The sequence below is a fragment of the Somniosus microcephalus genome, chromosome 7 (assembly GCF_052327205.1).
Source record: "Somniosus microcephalus isolate GS21.2 chromosome 7, FLI_Smic_1.0, whole genome shotgun sequence".
NCBI lineage: Eukaryota > Metazoa > Chordata > Chondrichthyes > Squaliformes > Somniosidae > Somniosus > Somniosus microcephalus.
Window position 1 is genome coordinate 69,605,929 of NC_140993.1, and position 13,842 is coordinate 69,619,770.

Sequence of the window (13,842 nt, forward strand, 5' to 3'; positions counted from 1 at the left end):
AATGAGGCCTGGAGCCGAGTGGTCTTGACGGAACCCAAACTGGGCATCAGTGAGCAGGTTATTGGTGAATAAGTGCTGCTTGATAGCACTGTCGACGACACCTTCCATCACTTTGCTGATGATTGAGAGTAGACTGGTGGGGTGGTAATTGGCCAGATTGGATTTGTCCTGCTTTTTGTGGACAGGACATACCTGGGCAGTTTTCCACATTGTCGGATAGATGCCAGTGTTACAGATGTACTGGAATCGGTTGTCTAGAGGCATGGCTAGTTCTGGAGCACAAGTCTTCAACACGACAGCCAGGATGTTGTCGGGGCCCATAGCCTTTGCTGTATCCAGTGCGCTCAGCCGTTTCTTGTTATCACATGGAGTGAATCGAATTGGCTGAAGACTGGCTTCTGTGATGGTGGGGACCTCAGGAGGAGGCCGATATGGATCATCCATTCGGCACTTCTAGCTGAAGTTGTTTGCAAATGCTTCAGCCTTGTCTTTTGCACTCATGTGCTGGGCTCTACCATCATCAAGGATGGGGATATTCATGGAGCCTCTTCCTCCCGTTAGTTGTTTAATGGTCCACCACCATTCACAACTGGATGTGGCAGGACTGCAGAGCTTTGATCTGATCCGTTGATTGTGGGATCGCTTAGCCTTGTCTATAGCATTCTGCTTTTTAGCATGCATGTAATCCTGTGTTGCAGCTTCTTCAGGTTGGCACTTCATTTGTAGGTACGCCTGGGTCTGCTCCTGGAACAGTCAGTCCTGTTATACACAATGTCAGTACTGGGAGTGTTACTCCTGTTTTAGACAGTCTGTGCTGGGACAGTATGTAAACAGTTGCCTGTAACAATGCCGTTTCAGGCTCTGACCAGTAGGTGGTGGTGTGGAGCGATTCTCTGATGGCTCTCAAGTCCATTGCCATTTCGCATATCAAAAACTTTTATTCATCAACTGACTGTGGGCGACATGTGGAGGCAATTTACTCCTATATTCATTGATAAATTATTTGCCTTTCAGGATGTGATCAGCTGTATGGGGGGGATGGGCACCCTCCTACTGCTGCTGGAACAAGTGGCATCCAAGACTGATGATTCAGAGGAGAATCAAGAGACGACTGACCTGGTGGGACCAGAGCTGACGTCGTCGCAGAATTTCCAGGGGATGCTCCTGCCCTTGGGGAAGTCTTCAGGTAAACCCAGTGAGTTTCACTGGGAGGGAAAGTAGGGCTCAACAGGGAGGGCTAGGGGTAATTTTCAAATTGACACATTCTGCAGAAAACTAGCAAAAATGAACATCATTTGGGTCCTATAATGGACGGGCGATTCGCTCAGCGGATTACTGTCCAAGCAGGTAAGGTGAAAATCAACCCCCAGGGAGTTTTGTGGTCTTGGGGTTCAATGAGTTGGAGTCTTTTCTTTTGTATGGTAGTAGCAAAGCAAATCAGATGTCAATATCTAAGTCAAATATCCAGGCCAAAGCTTCCAGTGTAACAGCGTGGATATCTTGTAGGTTTCCTGCAAATTTCCTCAGAGGGCAGTACTCAATAATGTGCTCCAGGGTTTGATCAGGAGCTCCACAGTCGCACGATAGGAATGCTTTAATCTTCCATCTATGGAGAAGGTGGCAGCATCGACCATGACCGGTTCTGAGGCGGTTGATGGTTGTCCACTGTTTGCGAGGAAGGTTTGATCCTTCAGGTTGTACTGTGGAGCCCTCTATAAGGAATCTATTCCGTATGTCACCTTTTTTTTTTACATAGGATATACGGCACAGAAACAGACCATTCGGCCCAACCAGTCCATACCAGCGTTTATACTCCACACGAGTCTCCTCCTGTCTTTCCTCATCTAAATCTATCAGCATAACCCTCTATTCCCTTTAACCCTCATATGCTTGTTTAGCCTCCCCTTAAATGCATCCATACTCTTCGCTTCAACTACTCTTGTAGTGAGCTCCACATTCTCACCACTCTTTGGGTAAAGAAGTTTCTTCTGAATTCCCTATTGGATTTCTTGGTGACTATCTTATATTGATGACCTCTAGTTATGCTCCTCCCCACAAGTGGAAACATTCTCTCTGTATCCACTCTACCAAACCTTTTATAATTTTATATGAATTATTAAATATGCGTAGTAGTTGGAATAAACGGGTCTTTTTCCGAGTGGCAGGCAGTGACCAGTGGGGTACCGCAGGGATCTGTCCTTGGACCCCAGCTATTCACAATAAATATTAATGATCTAGACGAGGGAACTGGATGTAATATCTCCAAGTTTGCAGATGACACAAAGCTGGGTGGGCGTGTGTGCTGTAAGGAAGATGCCGAGAAACTCCAGTATGATTTGGACAGGTTGGGTGATTGGGCAGAAGCATGGCAGATGCAATATAATGTGGATAAATGCGAGGTTATCCACTTTGGTGTCAAAAACAGGAAGGCAGATTATTATCTGAATGGCAGTAGATTGGGAGAAGGGGAAGTGCAACGAGACCTGGGTGTCCTTGTGCACCAGTCGCTGAAGGTAAGCATGCAGGTGCAGCAGGCGGTTAAGAAGGCAAATGGTATGTTGGCCTTCGTAGCGAGAGGGTTTGAGTACAGGAACAAGGATGTCTTGCTGCAGTTGTACAGGGCCTTGGTGAGACCACATGAGTATTGTGTGCAGTTTTGGTCGCCTTATCTGAGGAAGGATGTTCTTGCCATGGAGGGAGTGTAGCGAAGATTCACCAGGCTGATACCTGGGATGGCAGGAATGACGTATGAGGAGAGATTGGGTCGATTGGGCTTGTACTTGCTGGAGTTTAGAAGAATGAGAGGGGATCCCATTGAAACTTATAAAATCCTGACAGGACTGGACAGACTAGATGCAGGAAGGATGTTCCCAATGGTCGGGAAGTACAGAACCAGGGGTCACAGTCTAAGGATAAAGGGTAAGCCATTTTGGACAGAGATGAGGAATTTCTTCACCCAGAGAGTGGTGAACCTGTGGAATTCTCTACCACAGAAGGCAGTAGAGGCCAATTCATTAAATATATTCAAGAAGGAGTTAGATATATTTCTTAAGGCTAAAGGGATCAAGGGATATGGGGAGAAAGCAGGGACAGGGTACTGAATTTGGATGATCAGCCATGATCTCGTTGAATGGCGGAGCAGGCTCGAGGGGCCGAATGGCCTACTCCTGCTCCTATCTTCTATGTTTTTATGTTTCTTTGCCTCTGCTATTGTCACGGGGCCGTGCATTCACGGGGCCGTTTTGCTAGGGTTTCGGTAGTGGACCCAAGCGCAGGAAACCTATCCAAGGACTCGAGACCGGGTAGAACTCGAAAGATGCTTCACTTGATACTCGAAAACACAGAGACATAGTAACACTCGAAAGGAGATTCACTAGAGACTCGAAAACACAGAGAAACTCGAACGCCAGAGACACAGCAAGAGCTGTTACTTGCAGGCAGGCGAACCCAGGACTGAGCCAAGAGGACAGGAAACAGGAAGCTTAAATACAGGCCAGAGTGGTCACGTGACATAATTATTCAAATGAGACAGGAGACAAATACTTTAACAACACACAGGTAAGGCCAGAGGCACAGAGGACAAAACAGGGACTACTTTATTAACTAGCCTAATTACTCTGATGAGATCAATTACTCGAGAAACAGGTGAGGAGAGGGGCCCAGAAGGCATGGCAGCAGCGCACCGAGGCCTCAAAAACCGCCCTCGGGCGGCCAGCAGAGGGAAGTGCCGCTGAAGCCGTTACAGCTATCTCTTCCCTAGATTATTTTAAAATGCGTGGATGCAATCCATCTGGACCAGGGATTTTATCCTCTTTGAGTTTGATTAATTTATTTAAAATATCCCCCCTTTTTATTTTAAATGCACTTATCTCATTACTAATCTCATCATCCAATGTTATGTCCACCTGCTGTATCTCCCTGGTAAATACTGAAGGAAAATAATTATTTAATATTTCTGCCGTCTCTCTATTGTTACCTGTGGTATTATCCTGACTCTCCCTTTATGGCCCTAGTCCCATCCCAACCTTCCATTTTTATTGATGTACCTATAAAATATTTTATTATTTTGTTTTATGTTCCTTGATAATTTAATTTCATAGTTCCTCTTTGCCTCCCTAATTGTTTTTTTGACTTGTCTCCTAATCTTTTCATATTCTCTCTTATCATGCACTCCCCTGATGTTTGTGTACTTAATGTATGTCTCTTTCCTTACCCTCAATTGTTCCCTTATGACTTTATTCATCCATGGAGTCTCATTATTGTTTAGTTTGTTCTTTCCTTTTAGTGGAATATATTGTTCCTGTATTCTGTTGAACACCGTTTTAAATGTTTCCCATTGCTGTTCTACATCGTTGTTTGTCAATATTGTTGACCATTTTTGTTTCCCAAGTTCTATTCTCAGCCCCTAAAAATCAGTTTCTCTCCAATCTGTTAACTTGGTTTTCGTCATACCTATGTCCTTCTCAATTATCATTTTAAAGCGTATTATATTATGGTCACTATTGCCTATATGTTCCTCTACCTTTACTTCTCTTATCTGCTCTGGTTCATTCCCCATTACTAGAGCCAATATCGAATCCTCCCTTGTTGGGCTTTTTACATATTGGGTTAGAAAGTTCTTCCAAGCATTTCGCCATCGGTCATCAAGGCTAAGGGGAGATTGCTGAAGGGCTTCGGCGACAGTCCAAAATAGCCTTCTAGATTTGAGACGGGTTGGTGGGAGGTTGTTCAAGTCGGCCTGGATCGGCGTGTCTTTGCTGGTGTAGGGGTTGTACTCTCTAGAGACTGCATATTCGTAGCGTAGGTGTGGTGCTGCAATGTTTACAAGCACGGGCAGCCAAGGTGTTGGTGTCGATAAAAGCGTACTGGTGATAATTCTCATGGTAGAATTCAGCTGGACATCAACGGATTTGACATGCGGACTTGATCGCCATGCCGGAGAGCCGTACTCCACTGTAGAGTACACCAGGGCGAGTGCTGCCATACGGATGGTTTGAGTGTCTGCTCCCCATGTGGATCCGGCGAGTTTCTGGATCAAGTTGACCCTACTCTTTAGTTTCTTCCCAAGGTTCTGGAGATGCTGTCTGTATGACATGGTGCGATTAAGCATGACTCCTAAATAGGAGGTTTTTTTGGCATGGTTTACCTCTGCGCCGCAAAAGGAGACTTTCAATGAGTTGGAGTAGGGGATGGCTTGAGGAGTCCTGATTTCAACATTGGCAATTCGGTGAGGTGTGTTGTGAATTGCACTGCCCTGTGCATTAAGCCACAGAAACAAAAAAATCCAAATCTGTGCTGTGTTAGCTGGTCTCAGCCAGAACAATTGGCCTCAGTTCCCCATGGACTAGGGCGATGAAAAATCAGCCCATGTCAAAGCCCCTCATCACTGGCCAGTGACTCCCGCTGGAAAGCGAGTGCATGCGGATGTCAAGTGAAGACATCATCCGGCTCAACTGTGGTGGTCCCTGCAGTCGATTAGCTTCTGAACACACACTGTTGCGTGCAAGAGTTCTAAAGGATTGCTGTGCCTGTGGAACTATTTCCCAATATGTCCACTCCTTCAGCAGAAAATGCAGGGACAGGGGGTGGTGAATGAGAGAGAATACTGACGCACTCTCTATCATCTTGCAGCACTTTCCTTCTCTTGGCCAATCAGAGAGTTGTATTTATGTTGGTTTGGTCCAGGGTGTGTCCCATCATGCTTTAAGCTGGGTTTGTGAAACAGAAGTAAGTGTATTTCCAGATTTTTTTAATAAACTGAATTCAAATTCTCAAACTGCTATGATGGGATTTGAATTTACGTTCTGTGGATTACTAGTCCATGCCTCTGGATTACTAGCCAATAACCACTACATACCTCTGGATTACTAGTCAATAACCACTACATAACTGCTCTTGATTGCTTTCCATTGACTCCTGCTGGGGAAGTGCGTGTGTATGGATGTCAGGTGAGGACGGCTGCATAACGTGGCATCCTCCAGGCTCGCGCATGAAAAATGGCTTGGAGATCGTATCCCAGCAAGAGTCTGTGCCCTCGGAGAGGAGGGGAGGAAACGAATAAAAGGAGTGTAAATTTTAAAAAAATGAGCATAACCTTGCTCCTCCCTGCCTTTGTAACCTCCTACAACCATCTGAAACTTTGTGTTCTTCGAACTCTGGCCTCTTGTCCATCCCCCATCTCATCCCACCATTGCCTTCAGTCATCTAGACCCTAAACTTTGGAAACCCCTCCCTAAATCTCTGTGCCTCTCCACCTCTCTTCCTTTAAGACACTCCTTAAAAGCTGCCTCGTCACCTCTCCCAGTGTCTCCTTCTTTAGCTTGGTGTCAATTTTTTGTCTTATTATAATCCCGTGAAATGCTTTGAGATGTTTTACTACGTTAAAGGCGCTCTATAAATGCAAGTTGTTGTTGTTGAATAGGAAGTGCCCGATTTTTTTTTAAAAAACAATGACATCATAGATTTTAATGAGTGTCAGATTGGCTCAGTTTCACTCAGAAGGTTGAGAGTTCAAGCCCCACTCTAGGTCTTGAGTTTCTGGCACAGAGTTTCACCCAAAGGGAGCATCTACAGGAAATTCTTTGGTATCCGGCACCGACGGGACCGGGATGGTGCCGGTTGATTAAAAATTTCAGTTGACGGAGGGGGTTATCTACCGAGGCTATTTTTAACAAACAAAGAGTCAGACTCCTGTTATTGAGGTGTTCGGACTTCTGACAGTGCCAAGAAGCCGAGTAGTGGCAGTTTGGAGAACTACCCCCACTGACTAACTCGGCCACCGCGGGAGACTCGGACTCGACAACATTTCCGGTTATTGAGGTGTTTTCAAAGTATGAATTTTGCCGGTTAATAGAGAATTCCGGATATTTAGGTGCCGTTTAAACGAGAGTTTCCTGTATTGTTAGAAGTGGAAAAGTTAGAAGCAATGGAAGGGGTGAAAATTGATAGACAGGATGTACTAGGTATGCTTAAGAGTGGATAAGTCGCCTGGTCCAGATGGCTTGCCTCCCAGGGTGCTAAGGGAATTGGGGGAGGAGATTGCGGAAGTGCTTGCCATAATTTTCCTATCTTCCCTGGATGAGGGGGAGGTGCCTGATAATTGGAAAGTGGTAAATGTGACATCATTGTTCAAGAAAGGGTATAAGGACAATCCTAGTAACTACAGGCCGGTCAGTTTAACATCAGTGGTGGGTAAAGTTTTAGAAACAATAATCAAGGAAAAAATTAACGGGCATTTGGAGAGGTTTAAGCTAATTAAGGAGAGCCAACACTGATTTGTAAAAGGCAGATCATGTTTGACTAATCTAATTGAATTTTTTGACGAAGTAACGGTGATGATGATATCAATCGACTGCAACAGGACATAGAAAGACTAGCAGAATGGGCAGACAAGTGGCAGATGGAATTTAATACAGAGAAGTGTGAGGTGATGCATTTTGGCACAAGGAACAGGGAGAGGCAATATACACTTAATGGCACAGTTTTAAAGAGTGTGCAGGGACAGAGGGACCTGGAAGTTAATGTGCATAGGTCCCTGAAGGTGGCAGGACATATTGAGAGAGTGGTTCGCAAAGCATATGGGATCTTGGGCTTCATAAATAGAGGTATTGAGTACAAAAGTAGAGAAGTTATGCTGGACCTTTATAAAGCGCTGGTTAGGCCACAACTGGAGTATTGCATTCTGGTCACCACACTTTAGGAAGGATGTGAAGACCCTTGAGAGGGTGCAGAGGAGATTTACCAGAATGGTTCCGGGGATGGGGGATCTTAGCTACAAGGACAGGTTGGAGAAGCTGGATTTGTTTTCATTAGCGCAAAGGAGGCTGAGGGGTGATTTGATAGAGGTGTACAAGATTATGACGGGTTTAGATAGACTAAATGGAGAAAGGCTGTTCCCACTAGTTGATGGTACAAGGACTAGGGGACACAGATTTAAGGTTTTGGGCAAGAGATACAGGGGGGATGTGAGGAAAAACTTTTTTACGCAGTGAGTGGCGAGGACCTGGATCTCGCTACCGACGGAAGTGGTGGAAGCGGAGACATTCAATTTTTTCAAGGGGAGACTGGATAAGCACATTAGGGAAATAAACTTACAGGGCTACGGGGATAGAGCGGGGGAATGGGACTGACTGGATTGCTCTACAGAGAGCCGGCACGGACTGGATGGGCCGAATGGCCTCCTTCTGTGCGGTTATGACTATCAAGCACAAGGGTCAGCTCTTTCCAAAGGATTTTGCATCCATAAATGGCCGTAAAATTCTACGGGACCTGCGGATCTCTGCATTCACATTCATGATTATAGTCTCCTTGCGAATGGAGCTTTGTGCCATTAAGTGCGAACTTGGAAAGGTACTGATCAGGGCTGTGATGGAGAGATGGCGAAGTTAGTATACTGTAAGGATGAGATCAAATGAGCCATCTTCATTCTAACGGCTTTGTCATCTTTTTATAGAGAGCAAATTGGAGAGGAATAGCGTAGCCGCTTTCTTGCTACTGGTTAAGAACCTCATCCGAAACCATCCCATAAACCAGGAGAATTTCATCCAGTGCAATGGCCCTGCTGTCATAGGTGCCCTGCTACAAAAGGTAAGGACTCATTTTTGGAGGGACCCCCTGCTCCACACCTCCAAGCACTCTATCTGGGAGCACTGCAGCAAGGGTTCCAGATTGCCACAAGGTTACGTTGATGGTTTCCATTTTTTTTTATGGAGACTGGGTGTTGCAGTGAGTTAGATGTTGGCCTTTCAACTCGGGTTTTAAATGCAACCCTTGGTGGCCTGAAGCTATGCCCTGTCTAATTCTTGTAAGAGTCCTTTGTGGTGTAGAGTTTGGTGGACACAATTCGATTCCCAATGGCCACAGGCCTACAGCACACAACTGCCCCCAAATTTGGAAAGAACACGGATGGTCGCACTGATACATTGCGGGGCGTTCTTCTGAGGTTGGAACATAGGAGCAGGAGTAGGCCATTCAGCCCCTTGAGCCTGCTCCGCCATTCAATTAGATAATGGCTGATCTCTACCTCAACTCCATTTACCTGACTTTGCTCCATATACCTTAATTCTTTTGCCCAACAAAAATCTCAGTCTTGATCATTTCAATTGTTCCAGCATGCACAGCCTTTTTGGGGCAGAGAATTCCAGATTTCTATTTCCCTTTGTGTGACAAGGTGCTTCCTAATTTCCCTCCTAAACGACCTAGCTCTAATTTTGAGATTATTACATAGAATTATTACACAGTCCAAAGATGTGCAGGTTAGGATGATTGGCTATGATAAATTGACCCTTAGTGTTAGGGGGATTAAATACGTGGGGTTACGGGGATTGGGTGGGATATGTATCGGTGCAGGCTCGATGGGCCGAAATGGCCTCTATCTGCACTGTGGGGTTTCTGTGATCTGTGAATATACAGCACAGAAACAGGCCATTCAGCCCAACCAGTCCATGCTGGCGTTTATGCTCCACTTGAGTCTCCTCCTGTCCTTCCTCATCTAACTGTACACAGTACTCCAAGTGTGGTCTAATCATTGTTCGATATAAGTTTAGCATAACTTCCCTAGTTTACAATTCTGTCCCTCTAGAAATAAACCCCAGTGCTTGGTTTGCTTTTTTATGGCCTTATTAACCTACTTCACTACTTTTAGTAATTTGTGTATTTCTACTCCCAGATCCCTTTTGCTCCTCTACCCCATTTTAGATTCTTATTTTCCAAGTAATATGTGACCTTCTTAGTTTTCTTACCAAAATGTAATACCTCTCACTTATCTGTGTTGAAATTTATTTGCCACTTACATGCCCATTCTGCTAGTTTATTAATGTCATCTTGTAATTTGTTGCAGTTCTCCTCAGTATTGACTATCCCCCCCCAAATTTGGTGTCATCCGTAAATTCAGAAATTGTGTTTTTGATTCCAAAGTCTAAATCGTTAATATAAAATGTGACTTCATTCTTGAATTTCCCCCATCAGAGGGACTAGTTTCTATGTATCTACTTTTAACATTTTAAACACGTCTATCAGATCACCTCTCAGTCTTCGATACTCAAGTGACTGCAAGCTAAGTTTATGTAGCCTGTCCTCATAATTTAACCCTCTAAGCCCGGTATCATTCTGATGAATCTGCAAACTTGGGTTGAAGCTGAGACACATTTGCAGGGGAACCTGTAGAGGGAGCTTTACACTGTATCTAACCCATGCTGCACCTGCTCTGGGGTGTTTAATGGGACAGTATAGAGGGAGCTTTACTCAATAGCTAACCTATGCTGTACCTGTTCTGGCGTGTTTGATGGAGCACTGCAAAGGGAGCTTTACTCGGTATCTAACCCGTGCTGTGCCTGCCCTGGGAATGTTTGATGGGATAGTGTAGATCTATTCCTTACTTTCAGCAGCACAAAATTAACATACAAACAAGTTTTTATTTTAAAAGAAGGTGATGCCCTGTTTATGTTTGATTGGAGCAGTTTCAGCCACACAGTCAGGATTTGTTTAAATTGCCACCCACCCTTCTGTACCGCACTTTGTATATAAAAGAAAATCATGTTCCCTCTGTAGGGAGCTGGGGACAGAAGCGGATGTCCCTATGAGAGCAGCATCACGGAAAAGGAAGTCGGTGGTAAACTTCACACGGCTGCAAGGGATGTGACTTCCTTTGCAGTTAACGAGGTTGCATTAAACTTAATAAGGTCTCATTACAGTTAATGAGTTTCATTAAACTTAACAAGGTTGTTTTGTCAGATATCATTATCGTGGAGTAAACATTTTCTATAAACTTGTTAATTTTAACCAAAAGAAAATGACTACATTTGCAGAAATTTGGTGACATTCCTGCTCAATTAGAGCTGGAGTAATTATTTCTCAGGCTACAAGAGTAAAGTAATAAAGCGGAATTTATACTAAGGTTAGGCCGCAGTTTGTGTACCCCATTATAGAAAGGGCGTTAAAGGCATAGCGAACGTACAGCATAGATTCACCAGGATGATGCCAGGGATGGGAAACTATAATTATAAGGAGAAATACGAGTTATGCCTAAATTGTGCACTACTCCAGGATCATCCTGGAGAGCAAAAATAATCCCTGGCTTCTTTTCTCCACTATCAACCGCCTCCTTAAACCCCTTTCCTCTGCCTCATCCACCCTCACCTCCAACCACAAGTGCGAAGAGCTCATGGACTCAATCACGAAGATTGAGACCATCTGCTCACCTGCCTCTGCTGCTTCCCCGCTCCGCCCCCCTTACCCACCAAGCCAAGCCTCTCGCGAGGCTTCCCCATGACCTAGCCCTGAACCCACGTCGCTCTCCAGTTTCTCCCCATCACACTCCATTCCCTCTCCAAGCTCATCCTGTCCGTGGCACTTTGACCCCATTCCCATTAATCTGCTGACCATCCACCTTAATTTCCTGGACCCCATACTATCTAACATTGTAAATGGTTCCCATTGCTCAGGTACTGTCCCCCTCCTTGGAGATCATAATATTTAACAGACTAGGGACCTCGTGATGGGGATTGGTACCAAAAGTGGGTAAAGTGTTATGGAATGCAGATGCCTTTGGATTAGTCCAGGTCGGAACAGTATAAATGAATTGAGATCATAAGCATAGGTTGGGAGACAAAGAAGGGAGACATCTTGAGGGTTGAGCTGTAATCTGAGTATTTCTGCAGCAAAGTATCTTCTGTGATGTCAAGTGCTGTTCGTATGTGGAACACTTAATCTTTAATAAATCTACAAGCCTTTATTACCCATTATTAATATAGCCACAGGACTGCATCATTTTGTCTATATATTATTCCAAAATTCACATTCCTAACAACCACTCTGTTTCTTTATATATATCTACATATATAAAGCGGCTCTTCTGTCTGTCTGTCTGTCTGTCTGTCCGCCTGGTCTCGATGCGTTTGGAAGTTACAGAGCGTACCGACGCGCGCGTCGCCTCAAAAGAAAGCTTGCGATTCCGGACCGGTCATCGGCGTATTTACGTTTCGGCTGGACAAAAATCCCGCCCGCGGTATCCCAAAAACGTTCAGCGTTCCGCTCATTAGCATCTCATTAGCGACCGTGTGACGTCGAGGTCTTCCTACAGTTGAGTGTCGAGTGACTCGACGATTGACCAATCCTACGCTTCGGTGACCTGACCGGTCGACCAATCGGTGCGTGTGTGGGCGGGCCTTATCCTTCTGAACCGAGGTGAGTGGCCGCCATCTTGATTTTCCACAATTTTTTCCCCCACACTTTCTGTGTGTTAGGGAACTAAGGTAAATATTTGAATTATGTGTTAGGGAATTAATTAACAATTTATTTCAGTTTTATATTGTGTTTAGCAACCCCCCCCCCTCCTCACCCTCGCGCAGGTGGGACTCGGTGCTGGTCTCCAGGCCCGCTGCAGGCAGGCCTGAAGCTCCAAAAATTTCTCTATCTCTCTTCCCTCTCTCTCTCTCCTTCTCCTCTTCCCTCTCTCCCCTCTCTGTCTCTCTCTACTTCCCCCTCTCAGGTTTGACGGTGTCGGGGCCCGAAGTGAGCCGCTCTAACGGCCGCCAGCTCGCGCGGTTTCCCTGCCTACTCCCCGCAGGCCGCCTCGCCCGCGCATGCGCCGCCCGCCCGCGAGAGCCCGCTCTGGCTTTTTTTTTTAAACGGCAACCACGCATGTGCACGGCCGTTGCGCAGCCGCCTTGACGCCGGCACGCATGCGCACGGCCCCCGTGACGCCAGCACACAGCCTCGTGAGATCGCGGGGGGTGCGAGCCTCGGGAAATCGCGGGGGGGGGGGGGAGAGCCTCGGGAAATCGCGGGGGGGGAGAGCCTCGGGAAATCGCGGGGGGGAGAGCCTCGGGAAATCGCGGGGGGGGGAGAGCCTCGGGAAATCGCGGGGGGGAGAGCCTCGGGAAATCGCGGGGGGGGAGAGCCTCGGGAAATCGCGGGGGGCGGGGTGGAGAGAGCCTCGGGAAATCGCGGGGGGGAGAGCCTCGGGAAATCGCGGGGGGGAGAGCCTCGTGAAATCGCGGGGGGGAGAGAGCCTCGGGAAATCGCGGGGGGGAGAGCCTCGGGAAATCGCGGGGGGGAGAGCCTCGGGAAATCGCGGGGGGAGAGCCTCGGGAAATCGCGGGGGGGAGAGCCTCGGGAAATCGCGGGGGGGAGAGCCTCGGGAAATCGCGGGGGGGGAGAGCCTCGGGAAATCGCGGGGGGGAGAGCCTCGGGAAATCGCGGGGGGGGAGAGCCTCGGGAAATCGCGGGGGGGGGAGAGCCTCGGGAAATCGCGGGGGGGGGAGAGCCTCGGGAAATCGCGAGGGGGGGGGGAGAGCCTCGGGAAATCGCGGGGGGGGGGGAGAGCCTCGGGAAATCGCGGGGGGGGGAGAGCCTCGGGAAATCGCGGGGGGGAGAGCCTCGGGAAATCGCGGGGGGGGGGGAGAGCCTCGGGAAATCGCGGGGGGGGAGAGCCTCGGGAAATCGCGGGGGGCGGGGGGGAGAGAGCCTCGGGAAATCGCGGGGGAGAGAGAGAGAGAGAGAGAGAGGGTGGGGGAGGGAGAGAGAGAGAGGGTGGGGGAGAAGAGAGGGGGTGGGGGAGAAGAGAGAGAGCGGGTGGTGGAGAAGAGAGAGAGGGTGGGGGAGAAGAGAGAGAGAGGGCGGAGGAGAGAGAGGGGGTGGGGGAGGAGAGAGAGAGGGTGGGGGAGGAGAGAGGGAGGGGAGGAGAGAGGGAGGGTGGGGGAGGGGAGGAGAGAGGGAGGGTGGGGGAGGGGAGGAGAGAGGGAGGGTGGGGGAGGGGAGGAGAGGGTGGGGGAGGGGAGGAGAGAGGGAGGGTGGGGGAGGGGAGGAGGGAGGGCGGGGGAGGGGAGGAGAGAGGGAGGGTGG

The 13,842-nt window shown here is 47.6% G+C and overlaps 1 protein-coding gene across 1 annotated transcript in view; it reads left to right on the top strand.

Moving 5' to 3' along the window:
• Positions 1 to 13,842, top strand: part of nbeal2 (neurobeachin-like 2) — a 288,718-nt gene that overhangs the window by 175,131 nt on the left and 99,745 nt on the right. Inside the window, exons 19-20 of the mRNA XM_085993937.1 lie at positions 1,015 to 1,186; positions 8,453 to 8,677. Of these exons, the coding sequence (XP_085850063.1) occupies positions 1,015 to 1,186; positions 8,453 to 8,677 (397 nt within the window). The remainder of the gene's footprint in view (positions 1 to 1,014; positions 1,187 to 8,452; positions 8,678 to 13,842) is intronic.